Source organism: Sardina pilchardus, chromosome 21, assembly GCF_963854185.1.
Source record: "Sardina pilchardus chromosome 21, fSarPil1.1, whole genome shotgun sequence".
Taxonomy (NCBI): domain Eukaryota; kingdom Metazoa; phylum Chordata; class Actinopteri; order Clupeiformes; family Clupeidae; genus Sardina; species Sardina pilchardus.
In genome coordinates this window covers 14,675,391-14,696,231 of record NC_085014.1, presented here as the reverse complement: position 1 = coordinate 14,696,231, position 20,841 = coordinate 14,675,391, and the positions used below count along the sequence as shown (strand labels likewise).

Here is a 20,841-nt window from a genome sequence, read left to right as displayed (position 1 = left end):
AATATAAAAAACAGTTCCATCATGTTACTGGATGAAGAGCAGACTAATCCTAGATTATCCTAGATTATTTTATGTGTGCTTTGGTACCCTTTTGCAAGGTGTGTGTGTGTGTGTGTGTGAAAGGGGACCACTGTTTTTATTTTATTTTATCATATGCCACTTTATACAGGAGAAGAGGTGTTCATGACCGACATGAAGACATGTAATTGTAAATCCAAGGTAATATCTTAACTTTTATTGTCATTATTTTCACATTTAAACATATCATTTATGTATTCTGACCCCCATTGTATAGACAACACTGTCTCTATGCTTCTGTATTCTCTGTTGGTCTCCACTATTGTGCCGTTCAAATACACAAACACGTGAAATCTGTTTCACGTTGCTTCAGCAAAGCAGGCATTAGTTGGACTAAGACCAGTCCAGGTCAGAGCTTCACTGGAGAACTTAAACAACAAACTGCAATATACTGTATCAAAAACACTCCCATTCGCAATACTCAATCCCCACTTCCCAAAAGAAAATTAAACATGGAGACAATATAAGGAGCACACATTAACACGATTTTCAGTCATTTCCTTCTGCTTTTTCTTTCTGACAAAAAAAAGAAAAAGAAATAAAATCAGCTCAAACTGTGACTGTCACCTACTAGCTCTTTTGGCACGGTTGGTGGTCCATCTGCAGAAAACCCATTAAATGTGACTGGTGGCTTTCTTCGCTTGTCATTGCGTCTTCTGGACTGACACTCCTTTCTACGCACACAAACCTATGTAGCTATGCCAGTTATGAAACACATCCACATCTCCATCCACACAAGCCACAGAATCCGATAATGCGGTCCTTCTGGATAAACAAGACATTTCATTTGCCTGCCCAAAGTAATGGAGATTGAATCTCAAATTAAAAGTGTCCTTTTGTGTAGAAAGAAAAATGAATCCAGCCATGTGATTTGCATTATGGTGACTGTTTACACACAGATATGGCTACAAAGTACGTTTGAAGTGGACGAGAAAAGAAAAGCTGACAATCCCTTCATGTAATAACCAATAAATAAAACAGCAACATCTACTGTACTTGATCCACAACCCACTCCAAAACCGTATTTTCCCAACAAATCAGGTTTTGAAGAGACAACTCCCTATTCTTACTTTTGTATATGGTCGATCAAAAACAAGTGTTTTAAGCTTTGTCCTGCTGAGTATTCTTCAAAACAGGATTCAAATTTTGTAGATAACTGCTGAGAGTAAAAACACATTATCTGGTAAACTCATGTTTTGTGGACTACCCAGCCCAGCACCAAAGTACCCTTCTGTCGAGGCATACTAGTTTAGGATTAGGTTTGAGTTTAGGACAGGACCAAAACCTGCCTATGAGAACTGTACCCCTAAAATGTTTTTGAGATGTACGGCATGTATGGAGATGCATGCTCCTCCAAGAGAGACCAATACACACACACACACACACACACACACACACACACACACACACACACACACACACACACACACACACACACACACACACACACACACACACACACACACACACACACACACACACACACACACACACACACACACACACACACACACACACACACACACACACACACACACACACACACGTTCCTTGCATGGGCTTTTGAGGTGGTGGTGGTGGTGGGATTTAGTCTGTGCCAAAGTATCTCTGTCCAAAATGGGTGGGGGCAACAGGGTGCACCTCTGTAGTGAGTATGGTGATGTCTGGGAACTCCTGAATGATAGACTTGGCCCCTGTGGAGAACAAAGTCCATGTACTCACTAGATTATACTTGACAAAAAAATTGACATTATGTAAATCAGTTTGAATGAAAAGTGTCTACTAAATGAAAACGTAAAAGTAAATATTTAATTTAATAACACTGTAGTGGATGATAAGCTTGTAGAACAGCTTGACCTGTTAATTCTACTTTATGGTGGTGACATATTAGTCTAAGGCATTAGCCTACTATTACAAATGTAGCAATTACATTAGAGTTAAAGTCAAACAACATCATTAATCACCATTATGTCTTTGAATTTTTCAGTGGCAAAGCCTGGGGAACGTTAGCTGAAAAGTAGTTACTGTTACTTAAAACATCTTTCCTCCGACGAGGGATTCACAGCTCGTGATGTGGTGTCGTATGCGTAATTCAAAAAAGTAGAAAGCTTCCGCTCAGTTTTCATTTGCAGTTTGAACTTTCTTTGCAACGTTTCGGTCAGATGACCATCATCAGGCAAGTAGATGATGGTCATCTGACTGAAACATGGCAAATGAAGGTCAAACTGTAAATGAAGACAGGGAGTGGGAGCTTGCTACTTCTTTGATGTTGGTGACCCTGTGGGCTTTCTCTGACGCACCCATCCAACGGAGGTGTGCAAAAGTACTCAACGTTCTGTCAGTCATGTGTAATTAACGTACTGTAGGGAGAGCTTACCATGAGGAGTGGAGAAGAGGCTGAGGAGGATGATGTGTCTAGGCTGGACACCGTGCTCAATCAAGACCCTCACGGCTTCGATGACTGTGTTTCCAGTGCCTAGACACACATGACACACACGACACAGACACACACACGACTGATGACAGGATTCAGGATCCTGATAACTTAGCAATACTACTAGAATAGGACTGCAAACAGTAATATACAGAATTGTATACATTGATACATGATTTCTAATGACTAGCTATATTGCATGAATGCATGAATGAATGGATGAATGAATGGTTGGTTCAACTGTGCGTCAATTGTATAGGAAAATGGCGTGGCGTATAGTTTACTTTCTATACGTGTTCTATAACAGCTGAATATGGAAAAATTGCACTCCAAGTCTGACAAGTGAGTACTTAATTATACATTCACATGAATAAACACTCCATGGCACGTCCCTGCTGTCTGCTACCACCAGACTCATAATCACTGTTTGTCGAACGAACAAAGTCATCAGGTTAATCACACAAGCAGCAAGACATGAATGGTAGTGCTATAGCCTTATGGCCCTGCCTGTGATACTCTAATGGGTTATCTCCACACTTGTGTCTGTGTGTGTGTGTGTGTGTGTGTGTGTGTAGGCGCAGAGTGCTGGGTTGCAGAGTTGCCAGATCTCGGGAGGAAAAAAAAGCAACTAGGATGACTATGAAAACAAACCCAAATGAATAGAATCTGGGGGGGGGGGGGGGGGAGTGGCTCTTAAAAAACAAAGCACTCCTCTTTGGTGAGAGCAGTGCTGCGTCGCTTTTAAGATGATACGAATGATGTGTCCATATTTCATACTTAACTTACAGAAAACTGCACACTGCAGACCTATTTCATTGTCCGCCACTTGAGATTAAAGTAAATAAATATTTTAACCTATTTTTTTTCTCCAAACTCTCGATCTTTCTCTTTTTTGCCCACTCGGTCTCTTAAAAATTGAAATGAAGTGGGGATTGGGAGGGACGGGGAAAGGGTTCTGACAGACAGATGTGGTGTAAAGACACAGAAGACATGGAGCACACCCAAATAAGCAACACTTTAGAAACACCCCCTCTTCACAAATAATAATAATAATAATAATACAAAAAACGCAAAAAATGTCCCAAACGGCTTTAGAGAACGGACTTGGCAACTCTGCCGGGTTGTTGTTCGGGCTTGATCGCTGGGGAGCGGTGAATTTTTTTTTTCTTTCCTTCTTTTTTTTGCAGTCGGCGGGAGTAAAGCATGGCCATTACTGCACTATTTCGGGAGGCTCTCATTATGCTATTCAGCAGTCTCTGGCTATCCAGTGGGCTCTGTGTAATTTTCCCGCCGTGGCCTGTAATTATGTACCGCGCCTCAGCGCCCGGTGGTGGAGAGCTAGGTGAAGACGGGGGGAGGGAGGCAAAGGTCAACACGAGCTGAGGAGAGAAGGTAGGGATGCTCTCAGAAAAATCTCAGCGAGCCTCGTAGGATGTTGTGAGGTAATTATATATAGTATTATATATATATATTATTTTTTTAATATTACACGCTGTGTTAGCGCCATGTTCTGTGGCTAGTGAAAAGGGTGGAGGTTGTTGAGTGCCAAGGATTGCTCTTAATCATTCCTGTTCGCTGAGATGCGAGAGAGGTTGACATCAATATTGATCGCGTCTAACTGTCATTCTACTTAACAGAGGGCAACAACTAAGAATGACCTTTAATAATGAAAAGAGACATGTGGATGACCGTAGATTTTAGGGTTTTTTTGTTTTGCTTTCATCTGAATTGTTTTACAAGCTAATATACACATGACCAACTAGGTTTTACACTCTCTTGGTGTCACTGTAAAAGTCTGTACTTGGGTTGAGCAGATAGCAGGCGGTATTTGAAATACATGGTTCAGTCACAAACGTGAGTAAATTAACTCAGAGTAAACCAAACAGAAGAGCCAAATTGCCTTCTTCTCCTAGGAGAATGAAAGGACTGATCTCTTACTCTGCTCTAATTTACCCATGTTTGCCACCTAATCCACATATGTTGAATATCCATCCATCCATCCCCACGCCCCAGTCCTCCTCCCACCCATACTCACTCAGAATAGGGTACATGAGCAGGACTTTGCGTCTGTAGATGTCAGGCGGGAACTTGGCGTAGTACACTTTGGCCTTCTGCGTCTCCTCGTCACTCTGGATGAGGATCTTGCCGATGCGGATGGAGCGGCAGCAGTCTCTCAGGCCCTGCTCCATGGCCTCTCCTGCACAGGGACCAGGCCGCACGTTAGCACACACACACACACACACACACACACACACACACACACACACACACACACAGTCCTGTCTATACTTGTGTATCACATTGCACTTTCTGCTTTTTTTGCGCTTCTGGTTAGACACAAACTGCATTTCATTGTATTTGTACTTGTAATCTGCACAATAAAGAGACAATAAAGCTGAATCTAATCTAATCTAATCTAATCTAATCTAATATAATCTAAAGTCATATATAGAATAAAAAAGTCATACATATGACAAAGACATACATATGAACATCGATGTTTATTCATACACCACTGTGATTCCATTGGTGTATCAGCAGAAAATGAATGAATACATCTGACATGACATACACCATGTGCTTCCCTTTACTGATTTAGACAACCCTTTACACTTGTAATCAGAGATATGACCAATGAGGGCTTTCACTACAAATTTCACCTGGAATCTGACCCCACATTTCTCTCAAGGAATATGGTCTGAGTGACTGAGATAAAAAAAAAATATGGACTTCTATAAATGGAACAGAGAGAAAGACTTAAAACCATCAATATGATGAATAGAAAGCATATCATCAGAGCCTTTATGGCATCTTATCAGTAACATGAAGACAAAGCACACATTGCTTATGATACAAAATTTGCTGATGTATCCGTTCCGTTGTCTCACACAGACGGTATTAACTTCTGACCTTACGACTCAAACACGCCTTTACATATTCATTTGTTTTCTATCAGCAGAGCTACAGTGGCTGCAGTACACCACCTGGAGGTTCCTGTAAGGGTCTGAGGGTTTGGCTAAGCTAAGGCTTTTTAAATCCAGTATTTTATGGCAAATGTCTTGACTCAAATGTCTCATAAGAGTGAAAGTTATTGGAGTCATAATCATTATATGGGTGGTATTGTACTGGGAAACCACTGGTGTTCTGTTGCATTTGATGTGCATTGTAGCATCTATAACTAATTCATTCTTGCAGAGTTGTGGTGTGTATACTTTTATGGTTATTATTCTGATATATTTGATTTAGTCTATTCATAATATTTGTATTTCTTTTATTTATGCAATATGACTTTACTTTACCCTGTTCATGTCAATGTTAAAGAAATGTCTGTTTGTCATAAGTGGTTTTTGACACACACAACTGTGCTAATTGCTAAGAACCATAAACTTAAACAATTGTGACTTCTGATGTCGTTACTTACCACTCCTCATTATGCTAACTCCACAGTTGCCTCTCTCAAATTTCACTCCCTCATACTTGTGTCCTAAATGAGAAAGACACAACAGCAAGTGTTGAGAAGACTCAAGCAATCAGGGCAAACATCAAATAAGTCAATCTGAGACTAGCCATACCCGTTGGTGTGGTTACTGAGCACTCTGTGTAGGGGAGTTGATTGAGTCCTTCTTCAACCACAAGTCGAATCTACGCAGCATCATCAGAAGACGACCATTAATAGCCAGGTCAGTAAACATTAATCGACAGATAGCACCATTCGTAATCGACTGTGCGTACAGCGTGCATCGAAATAACTTACCAGCCGGTCAGCGCAAAACACAAAGTCTCCTCTGCTGGTTGATCTGGGCGGTAAAGAAACAATGATGAGAACGTCAATATAACCTGATGTCAATCCATGTAGTCTTAAATCTGACGTTTTCAGACTCAATGTCGAACATCCATGAAGTGCATTGTGCTGCAGTCTGTGCATTCACCCAAAGATCATATAACAGAGCTACTCTAGCTAGCATTGATTTGGCTAGGATAGCACTACTGCCTTTAACATTACCCGCTAGCTTAACTCAGGCTTGCTAATACCAAATAACTCACTTGTCTCTTATGATGGTCTGCAGTTCCCGAATTTGGTCATTCAAAGGCAGAAGTTTCAACTGCGGTCCAAGCTGTATATGCAGGTCTTCGTGAACTTCAATACCGTTAAGTTTTGTATCTACCTCGTTGTCTGTATGCGCGCCTACTGAAATGTTATTCGCATTAACGTTAACGCTAACGCTACCATTGTTAGCAAACCTCACCTGCTTCATTACTGCATGATCTGAATCACTACTAACGTTACTAATCTGTTGGTTATGACAAGGCATATTTATTTTAGTAATTCCACGGTTAGGAATATCAGCAAACAAACGAGTATAAATTAGGTCAGCAACCAGACAACAACGTGCTCGCTCATTCGGCCATTACCTACTACTGTCAAACTTTTCCCTAGCAATAACAAACGTCACATCCTCTCTCTCTATCACTCACTCACTCACTCTCTCTCTCACACACACACACACACACACACACACACACACACACACACACACACACACACACACACATTATGTTTGGTAACATCACTCAAAACTGTTCTCCTACACAACCAACTTACTGTTTCGGGGAATGATTTTGAGATATATCCCACATAGAAAAGCATACTTGAACATTTGATGGCCTTGTAGAAATAGGTCATAATTGTATTTTATTATTTTTTATTATATATTATTTGTATTATTATTATTATTATTAGTGGTGGAAGTTGTATTCGTATTAGCACGATTGTCAATCATAAACCATAAACCATAGACCTACGAGGGTTCTCCTCCTCTCTAGTGCCTGGAAATGACGAAAGACTTCCGTGTACAACCCTCGTTCCTTCAGAACAACATGGCGCCACTGTTGGCACCGCTAAAATGTGGGTTCCACTTTCGAAGACGCAAACTAGCCTTGTTACTTCAACAGACGAGCTCATATCATGTTTGGAATTGTAATGAGAAGAGAAGTGCTACTCATCGTAAACCACAGAACACCTATCAGGTGAATGACTTATTCCGGGCGACTTTTTGGGAAGTGTCACGCAAGTCAGGCTACAAGGGCAGAAGCATTGGTCAGTGATTAGCATCTAAACCTCAATGATAGCAGCTACAGTTAGCTGTCTAGCTAATGGTATGAGTCAGGTGAATAACCGTTCCCTATAATATGGGAATTAAATGATAAATGTAAGTGCAACAGGCAATACAGCTGACATACTCTTGGTGTGTTGTTTCTTGTAGCTAAGACTAGCTATCTGGCTATGGCTAACGTTCAGTAAAATGGCAAGCTCTTGAATAAGTTAACGTTAGTGGTCAAAAGTTCTGGTTGAAGCCTTGTCTGAGGCACTGTTAACGTTGACATTTTAGTATGTGCGACCTCCTTTTGTAGTTTACATGTGCCATCTGATCTCATGCCCATAAGAGGAGGTTGGTTCACATGAGGTTATGGCAGAAATTAAGATGCTGTTATCCTGCGCGCTATTTTATACTTTGCGGTCGGTTGACCTATCCAACTTCTAATTATTGAAAGATCCATTATAACTGAAAGAAGATGCCATGCAACCATCTACTTTATTTATGCTTGATGTAGTGTACACTGTGACATTAGCTGTAAGAAGTTGTCTTTCCTAATTGGGTACGTGTTCCATCACATGATGCTGACTACATGCTTGTCAGCCCTAACAACTTGTGTCAGTAGATAAGGAAGGAACACGGCACCCAGTGAACCCACCCATGGGCCTTCTCATGTTTTTAACACGTGAGCATGCACGTCAGGAGCTATCTGTTGAAAATGACCTGCGCATATCTGTGGTATAGATGGCAGTATCATTGGCAAAGCGTAATTCTTTGTGTGGATAGTGGATTTTTCAAAATATGTGATAAAGCAGTAGCTTGGTCAAAGCCCAGACGGACTTCCGGCAAAATTGGGATTTGGTCTGGTGTCAACCGGGCTAACAAACTAGACCAATGAATTATTCACGGTTTATAATGATTAACAACAATAATGGGTTCATTTGCATTACTTTAGATACTGTGCATATCAGCCTCATTTACCTGTAGTTTTTAGTGTTGATCCAAACAAGGGTTACAAGTAATTGCAGTTTTTGTATGGACGGCAACAGTTAGAAAAGTCCAAACTTCTCCACTTCACAATGGAAAATGACCATGGTGATAGAGTTTGGAATCTCCCCCTGTTTACACAGTGGTTGACAACTAACCAGACAAACCTCCCATGTCTGTTACGGCACAAAATCATAGCAGTGCGTAGGTGCACGTGTGATGCTGCTCTGTTACGTCAGATGCTTGAGGGTAAGGGATCCTTTTTATGAGTGTTGTCTAATGGGGCTCTTATCTCTTGCTATTGGACTGTAGTTACTGGGTCCACACGTGAGGACGGCCTCATGGAATGTCAACAGACTCCAGAATTCACGACAGTTACTGGAAGCGGTAAAGGTGAGTTAAGGAGAGTTGTCGTCCTTTTTACAGTTAAGCCCATGATTAGCCCTACCTATGCCAAATTTGTATTTACATGATAATTCTGGGCTTTACTGTTTTTAGTTATATAGTGAAAAAAATGATACCTTGATCAAAAAAACAACCATTGGTTTCTCTCTTATTCTGATGAATCAGTTGCTTGCTTTATGTTTACATATTTACATGTATTAGTTGGTTCTACATAGTACTTTAATCATCTGCGACTTGCTCAGATTTAGTCTAGGGTTTGGTATGACCTCTAACAAAGATCTATAAAATGTACAGCACTTCTGACACATTTTCTTCTGTCCCAACAGCACTTGCAAATCACAGACAAGCGGACATGCTGGCACGGTCATGCAGGAGGGGGTCTGAATGCGGACCCCAAGAATGTGGTAAGTACATTTTAGCAAGTTGCATCGCAACTTACAGTAGTTCATTTAGGCTGAAACTGATACCTGAGGTCAGTTTCAACATGTTTTGGCCATTAGGCAATTGAATCTTTGATGACATAAAAGACTGTATTTGTCTGCCCCAACACCTGCTCTAGCCTACCTTAGACTCAGTTTCGTGTAAATTCTCAATGCGGCTAATAATAACTAGTCGTGCTACGATGGTAACTAAGTTCACATCGACAGTACATGCAGATAACTTTGCTCTTATCAACTGACCCTGACAATATTTTAAAACTAAACTTTCCATTCATTAGTTTGTTAGCAGCGTCCATATTAACGTCTTCAGCTGGACATCTAAACAATGGCATTGTGGGGCGTGCTTACTGTTTCGCTTGTGGTTTACATGCGGGTCCTGTAGTTCTTCTAACGTGGCCACAACAGTTTATGAAAAAACTTGTCACAGGTCAGAAAGAGAGTTAATCTTGGTAATCTTGCGATAAAAAAAATAAAGCCGTTAGAATTGTTTTGTGTTAACGCGTTAATAACGCGATATTTTTGACAGCACTATTGTAATCCCATGCACTTTCTCTCAGATTGGTCAAATGACTGATTATGGGCCTCCAGCTATCCGGTGTTTGTACACAGCCGTGGCTCTGTAAATGGGAAACGGGGGATCTGTAAACAATCCCAGCCAGTTGATTGGCTGCTGAGCACAAATATCAACAGCCTATTGTGAAACTAAATCTCAGACTGCATCTTTAAACATTCAAGCTCCAGTTTAGGAAAATAAAACTGGGCTGTCTAAACAGTGGCTGTGTAGATGGGTGCCACCATTGTATAGGGTATCAGGGCCCTAAACATAAAAAGTACCAGCAATTCCACTGTAAATTTGCTGGCCTGCCCTACATTTAATTCAGTATCATTTTTTTTAATACCTATGACCTACTGGAGCCAACATGTGCGAGTTGCCAAGTCACCGTTACTTAGCACTTTTCTGTAATCTGGGGACCCAAGCTATCTTAATGGGACTGAATTTAATTGACTACAATGCAATGCAGTGCAGCATGTCTGCCAAGTTTGTGAACATTCCATTTGACTTGTTTGTTTGAGACACTATTTGACCTCGCCTTAAAGCAGAACAAAACCTGTCCTTAGGGAAGCATATTCAGAAAAGGCACACATGCCCTGTCATACAAGACTTGCTGGATCATTTATTGCCAAACTTGCAAACTGATACAAAACACCTGCTGAAACACCTGCTTGTGAAAACCACTCGCAGTCCAGTTTACATTGATTTACAGAAGCTTGCTAGCATGCTGTGATAACATGTTTCAGCACTATTGTTGCCAGCATGTTCTAATCTAATGTGAACCACGGACTACATACTGTGCATAGCCTGGCGCCTAGTGTGAAGGGCGCGGGACGGGTGTTTATCTGTCCCCTCCCGTGACCGCATTCAATCAAAATATTTTGAAGATGAAACCATAAGTAGTTGATTAAAGAAAATTAAAAACATGCCTAGTGCTGCACAGTGCAATATGTCTACCTCAGTTTATGTTCGCTGTTCCTTTCAGTGTAAAAGCTTCGTAAAGCTGGTCCTTGTTTGTCCACATATGCCCCACATATGCCTACAGTAAGCCAAATACTACATTTGTTAAGAAGACGACTATAATTGCGGTGTTTATTTCCCTCTGTAGATGTGGTGAGTGGGTGTTGTGTTTGAAAAGGTTTCTGGACTCTTTAATTGCCACCCTGTTATGTAGTAGCAATTTTGTTGTGAAAGCAATTTTACCCAGTATAACCGTGCAGTCAGACGCTTGCGTCCGCCAACGTATGCCTCATTTTGTCACATTTCCATAAACGCGAACTGATTGGTTTGTCAGTGTTCGAAAATTTGCATACACGGAATTTCATTGGCTGGCGCTTGCGCGATCCGTCAAAAGTTGAACATTTCTCAACTTTTTAGCGGAGGCAACGTATCTCAGGCAACGCATCGGACCCACAATTCAGTGCGGCATGAAATGAAGTCCAGCCAATGTAAAGTGAATGGGAAAACAACGGACGAACGTTGGCCGACGCAAGCGTGTTACTGCGCCGTAAGGAAACATGTATACGAAACATGTACAATCTCCAAAGAGCTTTAGCCATCTACTAACATGTTTCACAATTCTCGCCAGATTGGGCGGGGAACTGTTCTTGGAAGTTCCATGGCTGGTTTTCTCGCTAGGGACTTTGCTGAAACATTATTTTCCTGCAAATTAAAATACTTAAAGTTGTCTAGTATAGTAGTAGTGTAGTTCATATTACATATTACAGTCACGTCAGCCTCACTTGGCACATAACCTTGGCACACACACCTTTGGCACACAATTTGTTGAAAGGCTTCCAGAGGGCACATAACCTGCTGTGAGAGGGGGAGAGGACAGGCTGTTGGGAATGGTCGTTGTGAGTAGTTTTTGTGATTGGTCGGTTTGAGAGGTTGGTGTGACTGGTCGTTGTGATTGGTTAGTGTGACTGGTCGTTTTGAGTAGTTGTTGTGATTGGTCGGTTTGAGTGGTTGGTGAGACTGGTCGTTGTGATTGGTTAGTGTGACTGGTCATTGTGAGTAGTTTTTGTGATTGATTGGTTAGTGTGACTGGTCGTTGTGAGTGGCTGGTGTGACTGGTCATTGTGAGTAGCTGGTGTGACTGGTCGTTGTGAGTAGCAGTGTGACTGGTCGTTGTGAGTGGCTGTTGTGATTGGTTGGTGTGACTGGTCGTTGTGAGTAGCTGGTGTGACTGGTCGTTGTGAGTAGCTGGTGTGACTGGTCGCTGTGAGTAGCTGGTGTGACTGGTCGCTGTGAGTAGCTGGTGTGAGGGGTTTTGCAGGCAGGCGGCTGTCAGCAGATGTCAGTGGTGAGTGGCTGAGGAGCAGGCGAGGCTGTTGTCAGGCTGCTGACCTCAGGAGACTGGAACAGCGTGTGCTCTCCTGCTCTGGAGGGAGGGAGCCAGAGTGTGCCTGGCTGGGGTTGGATGTGTGGGGTTAATTGAAATACTAACACACATAATCTCTCTCTCTCTCTCTCTCTCTCTCTCTCTCTTTCTCTCTCTCGTTCTCCTCTCTCTTTCATACGAAAAGGTATGCGTTCACTTTTTCGGTCACAGCGCTTGCAGTCCACACATACTGTACAAGCGCATTTATACACTGATACAATTGATATCACTCACACACACACCCTCTCTCACACACACGCACACACACACACACACACACACACTCACACACACACACACACACACACGCACAGCACACCCCCTCGTTCCTGGCCACCTGAGAGACAGGTGTTGTGCATTTTTTAGTTTGTAATTTTCGGCGAACCCTGCTGCCACCGAGCCGCCCCTCGCCGCCGCGCCACCATATTGATGGGATTAGAGCGACGGGCAGCAGGTGGCCAGCCCAGAGCGCCAGGTAAACAGCCTCGGCTGGCGCCAGGCTGGGAGTAGCCCAGTCCATGACAGACCAGGAGGCCCAGGGAGGGGGGGTCCGGGGAAGGGGGGGGGGTGGTGAATTGGTGGTGGGGGGTCCAGGAGGCGTGTGGCAGGGGAGGGGGAGTGGGTGCTCTGCTTGCCTTGCCATGCCATGCCAGGCAGACTCTCAAGGGCCCACCTGGGGAGCGGGGGGGGAGCGGGGGTGGGGGTGGGGGTGGGGGGGGGGAGCGGGAGAGCTGTTGGCACATGATGGCAGCTCTCCTGGCATTTGGGCCGCCATGTATGCTGATGGACCGGTGGGCGCAGTCAGACACTGCTCCCCGACGAGGCTGAGAGAGAGGGTTGCTGTTTTTTTTCCTCCCTGAAAGTGAGTTTTAGTTATTTGTCAAAGTAAGTTAGTTTAGTAAGTTTCTGAATACTTTAGGACCTCCTGTCGAGGCTACACCTTTGATACCACATGTGTAGGCCACCATTTTATAAATACAGAGAGCAGTGTTGCCAGAAGATGCAAAGTTTCAGATCTGTTAATAGATACATTAATTAACCTCTAGGGCATATCTATGATTATGACCACCCACACGGTACACACGAAAACGAAAACACCAAAAGAGCTCAAGGTGTGTGTGTGTGTGTGTGTGTGTGTGTGTGTGTGTGTGTGTGTGTGTGTGTGTGTGTGTGTGTGTGTGTGTGTGTGTGTGTGTGTGTGTGTGTGTGTGTGTGTGTGTGTGTGTGTGTGTGTGTGTGTGTGTGTGTGTGTGTGTGTGTGTGTGTGTGTGTGTGTGTGTGTGTGTGTGTGTGTGTGTGTGTGTGTACTCTTGAAGAGTTAAAGGTAAAAACTGTTCACAAACATGACTAAACTGAATAGTGTTACTATATGTCACATTATTATTTTGCACTGTTCTGACTACAACAACAACAAAAAAAACAGTATGACCAATAGTAATAAACAGATCTCTCATGTTGTCTCATCTGTTGACATTGGGACTCATTTGTTTTCTGTTGTTCTTGTTGTTGATAACAGCTCAAAGAGGTGAACTCCACAACGATCCTCTCTGCAATGATGTCGTACGTTTGGCCAAAGGATCGACCAGACCTTCGAGCCAGAGTGGCTATCTCACTAGGACTGCTCGCCGTATCCAAGGTAGGCCTGCTCATCTAACCAGAACTGAATGGAAATGGGGAAACGTAATGTTGGATATTAACTTAATAACACAATACAGATGTACTGCAATATGCTGTGCATTGTACTGTTACTGTTACACGTGATGTGAGAACTTTATGTCAAGATAACAGAGGTCTAATTGCTAGAGCATCCAGTTTGTAGAAATGGCTTGTAATTTGCTAACAGATGCAGCCATACTATTTTTCTCTAATTCATATGCAGTAACCTGCCCTAAAGGGAAATATTTTTGTATTTGATTTGATAATTTGTGTGTTTCTAGGTAACCAGATACTCTTTTCTTTTTAGCAGTAAGAACAGCAGAGGATTTGATACTTTATTAAGTAGACATCTTCACACACTGTGGTATCTTAATGAAATCAGCACATTGTAAATATTTGCAAGGGCTTTAGGTGTGTTACATTTTTAATTGGTTTATTTCTTTATTTCTTTATTTATTAATTTGAGCTATGGAATGTTTCAGGGCTGGTATCTGACCAATTCTCAGTGTTCCCATGCTTTATAGCCCATCCCTCTCTCTCTCTCACTCACACACACACACACACACACACACACACACACTTGTACTCTTGCACACATATCATTTGTCTTTAAAAAACACTTTTTTTTCTTCTCCATATGCCCTATCGTAGCTAATACATCCCACATCTTTCCCATATGCCCATTTGCACCTGCCTTTAAAATCTGAAATGTAAGAAAGGTGTCCATCAAAAAGAAATGTGTCTGTCATCTGTCTGCTGAAGCCCCTTTTGAAAGTGTACCATGATTTCCCTGCAAGGCTAGAACCTTTAGGTGGAAACTGGATCTCATGTTAAAATGCTTCACAAGAGAAGGTGTTGAGGACGAATGCACACCCAAATAGGGGTGCCGGTCCGGAGGATAAATTTAAAAACTGAGTAGCCACACTTGATCTGTGTATTAACGTCAAGTCATTAATAAGATTGGAGTGTGCGGCTACTCTGTTTTTAAAATCCTTTGGGCTGTTGTTAAGACCAGGCTGTGTTGCACAAATATCCACTTACAGTTTTCAGTCTTGTTGGGGGCTAGTGGCATATTCTTTTCTATTTTTAGAAAGAGCTTCGTCAAATAAATATCACAGCCACCTTTCTGTGATACTGTGGACGAGTTTGGTATTTGTGAAAAGCACTGCGGTGTGTCGTCCTCCATTGTTGTTGAGCTGTTGGTTTTTGAGGCCGACGGGGAGCCCTCTGCTCTCTCTGCTGTTATCTCAGTCTGCGGTTCGGCAGAGGTGGGATCTGCCGCAGGAGATAAAGATTGACAACCCCAAACCCCCCCCCCCCCACAAAAGCGAGAACCGCCAGCGATAACCTCCTGTTTTTTTTTTTTTTTTCTTCCACCAACTAATCCGCATCAACGTCCGCCATCTCATGCCGTCTACCTGGGGAATGGGAGGTGGCTAAAGGGATTGTGGAGGAAGGATAATGAGACAATTTAACACTGCACCCCCTTTCTGCAAACAACAACCTAAAATCCTAAATTAATTTCACCAAGATTAAGAACAGCTAAGCCTTCTCTTGAAAAATACTCCCCAAGTGTATATTTTTTTTCCTTCAGTGATTTGAATGGTTTCAACAAGTTCATGTAGTATCGTTCAAACATTAGCTGACTGAGTTTTGTTGGACTATGTATTTGTCACACTCCGACTTCCATCTGTAGGAACTACCTCTGTTTTTTTTCCACTAGTCTAGAAGGCTCTCTTAATTGTTGCGTTAGACCTTCACAGAGCATGCCAGTGCCACTTGGAAGCTCAATTGAAAATGTGGCGTTGGCAGCTCATTTTCCCCCTGTCAGATTTGCCCTTATTGCAGTAATTGGCTGGTCATGAATTGCACAGAGTCTCTCTCCACTTGTTCAGACGGCAGTGGCTTCCGAGGCTGCATCAGAGTTAACGAGAAGTAGGCGACGGGCTGTAGTCTAGGTAGTCCGTGCATATAACACGGCAGATGGAAGTCAAGTCATATCATGGAATTAATACATTTCACATGTCAGAGCACTTCCAAGCCTCTACTAAAAAAAAAAAAACGGTGTTATTTTTATTATTATTATTATTATTATTATTTTGTGGTAGAGGAAAGGGTTAACCCCTAAAATAGAAGGGCATCGAATTGACGGGAACGCTCTGGTCACCGTGATCGTGATGTGCTGCGGTCCTTACTGCCTGCGCCGAGCAGCTGTCCCCGAGCTTTTAATTAGCTTTAATAACCATTTCAATTCCATTAGCGGATGCATCAGCCACCTCATTTCCACTGCAGCCCGGTCAGAGCACAAAAACAGCCTGCCCTTTAATGCACCAGCACAACACTGTCTGTCAGGCAGGCAGGCCACCCAATTGCCCCACCCCCTCCTTACACACAATACACCCCCCCCCCCCTTCTCCCCCCACACACACACACACACACACACACACACAACCCCCCCCCCAGAACGCCATGACAGACTGTTTCAGAAACACCCCTTTCTGCACACACACTCGCACAAAAACGCACATCATCATTATCAAAATAGTCCTCGTCTAAGTGTGATGCTGGCACATGGAGTGCCCTCATTCACGTTGCCATGTTCACCTTTTGCCCCCAATGCCAGCCCCTACACAAGTATTATGTTTTTTTGTTGGTTTTTTTAACCTTAGAATGTTAACAGCACTAAAGCACTGATGTGTTCTCCCTCCTCTCCCACCCCGATGCCACTATAGACATCAGGGATGCGGTTGTTCTCTTTTTAAATGTGATTTTTATTGACTGATTCAAAGCCCTAATCATTGTTTCCTCTGCAGAAAATCTGAAGGCTTTGTGTTGTGTGAACGGAACTTAAGAGAGGCTTCACGTGTGATTTTATTCCAGGCGGAGTGTCACTTGTAGTGGCTAGCATCATATTATCATTTATATGAGATTCTACTGGGGGGGGGGCACCCTAGGTCTCCATTGTCCTCTTCATCCGAGCGGGATTCACCTGGATTGACCTTTGAAAGCAGGATTGAATATCCTCCATAATAGCCTGCACTTCTTTGTCATGGCAGTGGAGAGGCCTTCACCTCAACACTATTTCTGCCTTTACCCCAGTTGCCCCCCCCCCCCGACACGGCAGTGCTCTCTAATGCCCTGTCTCTAATACCTCGCTCTTAATGCCCCTGCCCAAACCCCCTGTTGGCATTCTAACCTTACACCACCCTGCAGACCCTGCCCTCCCTCTCCCTCTCCCTCTCCAGCCTCTCTTATCGGAGTCATCTCATGGCTGTGTCTGGCCGCGGTCTAAAGCAGCCTCCTCAGCTCCGCAGAAAAGCCCAGCCTGTAATCTCACGCTCACGCTCACTCTCCCCTCACACCAAATCCCTGCAGATACGAGAGCCCCCCAGCATTAATGGTTTGTGTTGTTTTTTTTTTCTTCCCCCTTTTTCCTCTCTTCACCTCTACCTGATGATCCCTCTCTTTTTTTCCCTCTCTCTTTCCCTTTCTCTCTTCTCCCTTTGTTCTCTCTCTCTCTCTCTCTCTCTCTCTCTCTCTCCCTCTCTCCCTCTGTCTGTTCCTGTTACTGTACACCCTGCAGATGACGAATGTCACGGTGCCCTTCATGTTTAAGTATGCTGTGGACGAACTCAACCAGATGTCGGGACACATGTTGAACCTGAACGACGCGCCAAACACAGTGGCTACCATAGCAACGGCTGTCTTGATTGGCTGTGAGTCCCAACACACACACTCACATACCATTCCCCTTCCCCCAGCAGGTGTTGACTTCGTCTTGGAGAAGAATGGCTCATATCACGTAGCAGCTGACATTTTTTTTCCCTTTTTTTTTTTGAAGTTTGAGTGTGTATTCATATCGCTCTGGTTCTCCCCCGCCACCCCCCGCCGCTCGACCTCTGCTCCCTCCCTCCCACCATGTGATTATTCAGGGCTTTCCCTGGGCATCTGCACCAGGTGTGTGCTCCTTTATTAGCTCACGCTCACCCTCTGGTCATCCGTTGAATGGTCAATAGCTTTTTGCCTGGACAAGCGGCTCCGGCCGAACCCAGCTTTGTCACCAAATCACAGCAGAGCAGGTAGCAGCAGTGTGCCGGTCTCTGGCGGCCTTTTGGTATTATTTGCCCTCGATGGTGCCTTCCAGGCAGTGCTGCCTTCAAGGCACTACTCCCCTCAGTTTAGGGGTAGGATGAGGGTTGAGGGGGTTAAGGTTAGGAATAGGGTAAAGGTAGTGCCTTTTAGGCTGTGCTGCCTGGAAGGTGCCGTTGGGGGCAAAAAACACCATCGAGCGGTCTCTGGCCCTCAGTGTCATACTCTCCTGTATACAGGTCATGCGTGTGTATTGTCCCATGCGAGCAGGTGTTTCCTCTCGACTCCTTCGGCTGTGTTGGGCCAGGCTGAGAAGAGAAGCTCTTGGCTTTCGCTGTGAGCGCTGGGCCTTATTAGTCGGACTTGTTCAGCTCTCTTTAACATCTACATCTGTGTTTTCTTTCCCAATTCTCACCCGCGTTGGAATAAGATGTAGAGGGGATAAAAGAGAAATAACTTTGAAGTAAAAACATGACATGACGTATTGAGAGGAAAAACATCAGAGACTAGAACACATTCCAGGTGTTGTTTTTGATAACTGACTAAGAAATTCCCCTTGAAGAGAGAACAGGCGTAAATTCCTAAGCAGTGGCGCTGAATTCTGTTTTTCATTTCGTCAAATCAAGCCGAGCCCTCCTCTTCTCTTTCGTGTTCTGCCTGAGCACTTTTACATCTGTGTGTGTGTGTGTGTGCGCGCGCGCGCACATCTCTTTGTGTGTGAACATGTGCAGGCACACGTTCGTTCATGCCAACTGTGTGTTTCGTCCTCTCAAAGCCACCCTCCTCCTTTTTGAGTGTCTGCATCGACACAAAAAAACAAAACAAAAAAAAAGAAACACGCCTGACTAAATAACAAGCTGCGGCCATTTTGTGTATCGCTCTTGCGCGGAGTCAAAAACGCTCGCTAGCGGTGCCGTTACTGCCCTCAGAGCCGCTACTGTTTTAATGAGCCGCATTAAGGTTCAGGCACTCAGGCAGAGGGGTGGGGGGTGAGATGTGTGTGTGTGTGTGTGTTTGTGCGTGTGTGTTTGGGGGATGTAGGATACAGTTGAAGTAATTAGAGCTTTGCCACGCTCCGGGTTTTAAGCTGTGACACAAATGCATATTAAGCCACAGCGACTGCAGGACGTCCAGGACACCGTGACGCACTTGGGCGCACGCTGATGTGCCGTTTCATATGCAGACTTAAGGGCAGGCTGTGGCTTTCCTGGAAAGATGCGGAGCCGACTGCAGCATCCTTTATCCACCGACGTCCACTGTCGTCCCCCTCCGTTCAAGTGTACCGTAACTGACTGATTCAATGCAGCTTTTTGAATACAGAATATGGTCTTTTTGAAGAAACGAGAAACATTGTTTACAAAACACCTAGCCGAACAATCGGCATAAAGAAGAAATAAGGGCGCCTGCTATCAGACGTCAAACCACAGAGTAGCACCATTTCTCTACCGTGGCGATTATCATTTTTTGAAATATGTTGTTGTGAAACAGTGTAATCATGCCATTTCGTTGTGATGCTAGCAGTTATTATTAAGTCATTTTCCGCAACCACACTTAATGTGTGTTTTTCCGCTTTGTGGGGGACCTGAAATGCAATGTCAGTGGCCATCAATGGGACCACAGTTACCTGTGGATCATCATCAGTAATCATTGTGCCTCATCTCTCCCACTCAGAAGGAGGCAATGGAGGAAGCTGGGAGAACGCTAGCAATTCTCTGAGCTGAGAATCTCTGGGCACTCGCATTGGCACAGAAGTTTGGATGGTGATGGTTTTGGAAAGGTTTTTGGAAATTTGTAGATTTGTAAGCAGTTTTGCAAAATTCATATCACGAAAATCATTTTGGAAATGGTTTATGACTTGGTTTAAGAGCTTGCTGGTGTCAGACAACAACAACGCCTCTTTTAAGAACATACAGTATAAGGATCAGATAAAGATCCGCAGGCACTCACCTTTTGTCACGCAATGTGAACCAACGTGAAGCTGAATACCAGCATTTGCATTGGGAGCAGAATACGGTTAGTCATGTTGGAGAACTGAGATATGGTGACCCTTTACCTTGTACCTTGACCCTTTACGCACGCACGCACGCACGCACGCACGCACGCACGCACGCACGCACGCACGCAGGCACGCACGCACGCACGCACGCACGCACACACACACACACACGTGGCTGGACTGACCCGATTTCATGAACCCCTCACCCCTAACCAGCAGTGGCTCTGTAAACCATTTGGGAAGAAATCAGAGCCCTGCGTGTTAATGTTTGGAGTCCTGCTCTACCTATGGGAGCAGGCTGGCTCCACTCGCCCATACTCCACAGGCTCATATTGAATACAGCAGGCTGATTACGAGTCCGGCACTCTGCCCCAGCTCTCTGTGTGTGTGTGTGTGTGTGTGTGTGTGTGTGTGTGTGTGTGTGTGTGTGCTAAGCATTTACCATGACGGCAACAAGTGCTGCGGTTGTGTGCATGTGGCGGAATAAGAAGCTGATGGCGTGTTATGGGTTAACAGACTCAGTGGGGGCAGTATGCCAGAAATGGCCACAGTTCAGGGAAGGACCAGTGTACTGTAGGCTTGTTGTTTTTCCTCCATAGCTTAAATCTGTTATTTTAAAACCTCCAGTTACTGAGTTCAGAAGGGTTGAGATTCTTTTCTCACCAGTTTTTTTACCATTAATTAATGTTTTGGGGTTTTTTTTGCTCAAATTAGCTCAGGGTTA

At 43.9% G+C, this 20,841-nt stretch overlaps 2 protein-coding genes across 2 annotated transcripts in view; one reads left to right on the top strand and one right to left on the bottom strand.

Annotated features, from left to right (window-relative positions):
• Positions 1-215: 215 nt before the first annotated feature.
• Positions 216-6,975, bottom strand: LOC134069165 (uracil phosphoribosyltransferase homolog). The gene is made up of 7 exons (XM_062525044.1): positions 6,557-6,975; positions 6,267-6,309; positions 6,085-6,154; positions 5,934-5,996; positions 4,548-4,709; positions 2,456-2,554; positions 216-1,772 (listed from the first exon to the last, which is right to left on the bottom strand). Exons 1-7 carry the CDS (start codon positions 6,823-6,825, stop codon positions 1,666-1,668), a joined length of 813 nt encoding a protein of 270 aa, XP_062381028.1. The 5' UTR covers positions 6,826-6,975; the 3' UTR covers positions 216-1,665.
• A 381-nt stretch (positions 6,976-7,356) lies between these two features.
• The window catches only part of abcb7 (ATP-binding cassette, sub-family B (MDR/TAP), member 7), a 38,027-nt gene continuing 24,542 nt past the window's right edge, over positions 7,357-20,841 (top strand). Inside the window, exons 1-5 of the mRNA XM_062525041.1 lie at positions 7,357-7,540; positions 8,908-8,988; positions 9,327-9,404; positions 13,893-14,012; positions 17,616-17,748. Of these exons, the coding sequence (XP_062381025.1) occupies positions 7,391-7,540; positions 8,908-8,988; positions 9,327-9,404; positions 13,893-14,012; positions 17,616-17,748 (562 nt within the window). The 5' untranslated portion in view covers positions 7,357-7,390. The remainder of the gene's footprint in view (positions 7,541-8,907; positions 8,989-9,326; positions 9,405-13,892; positions 14,013-17,615; positions 17,749-20,841) is intronic.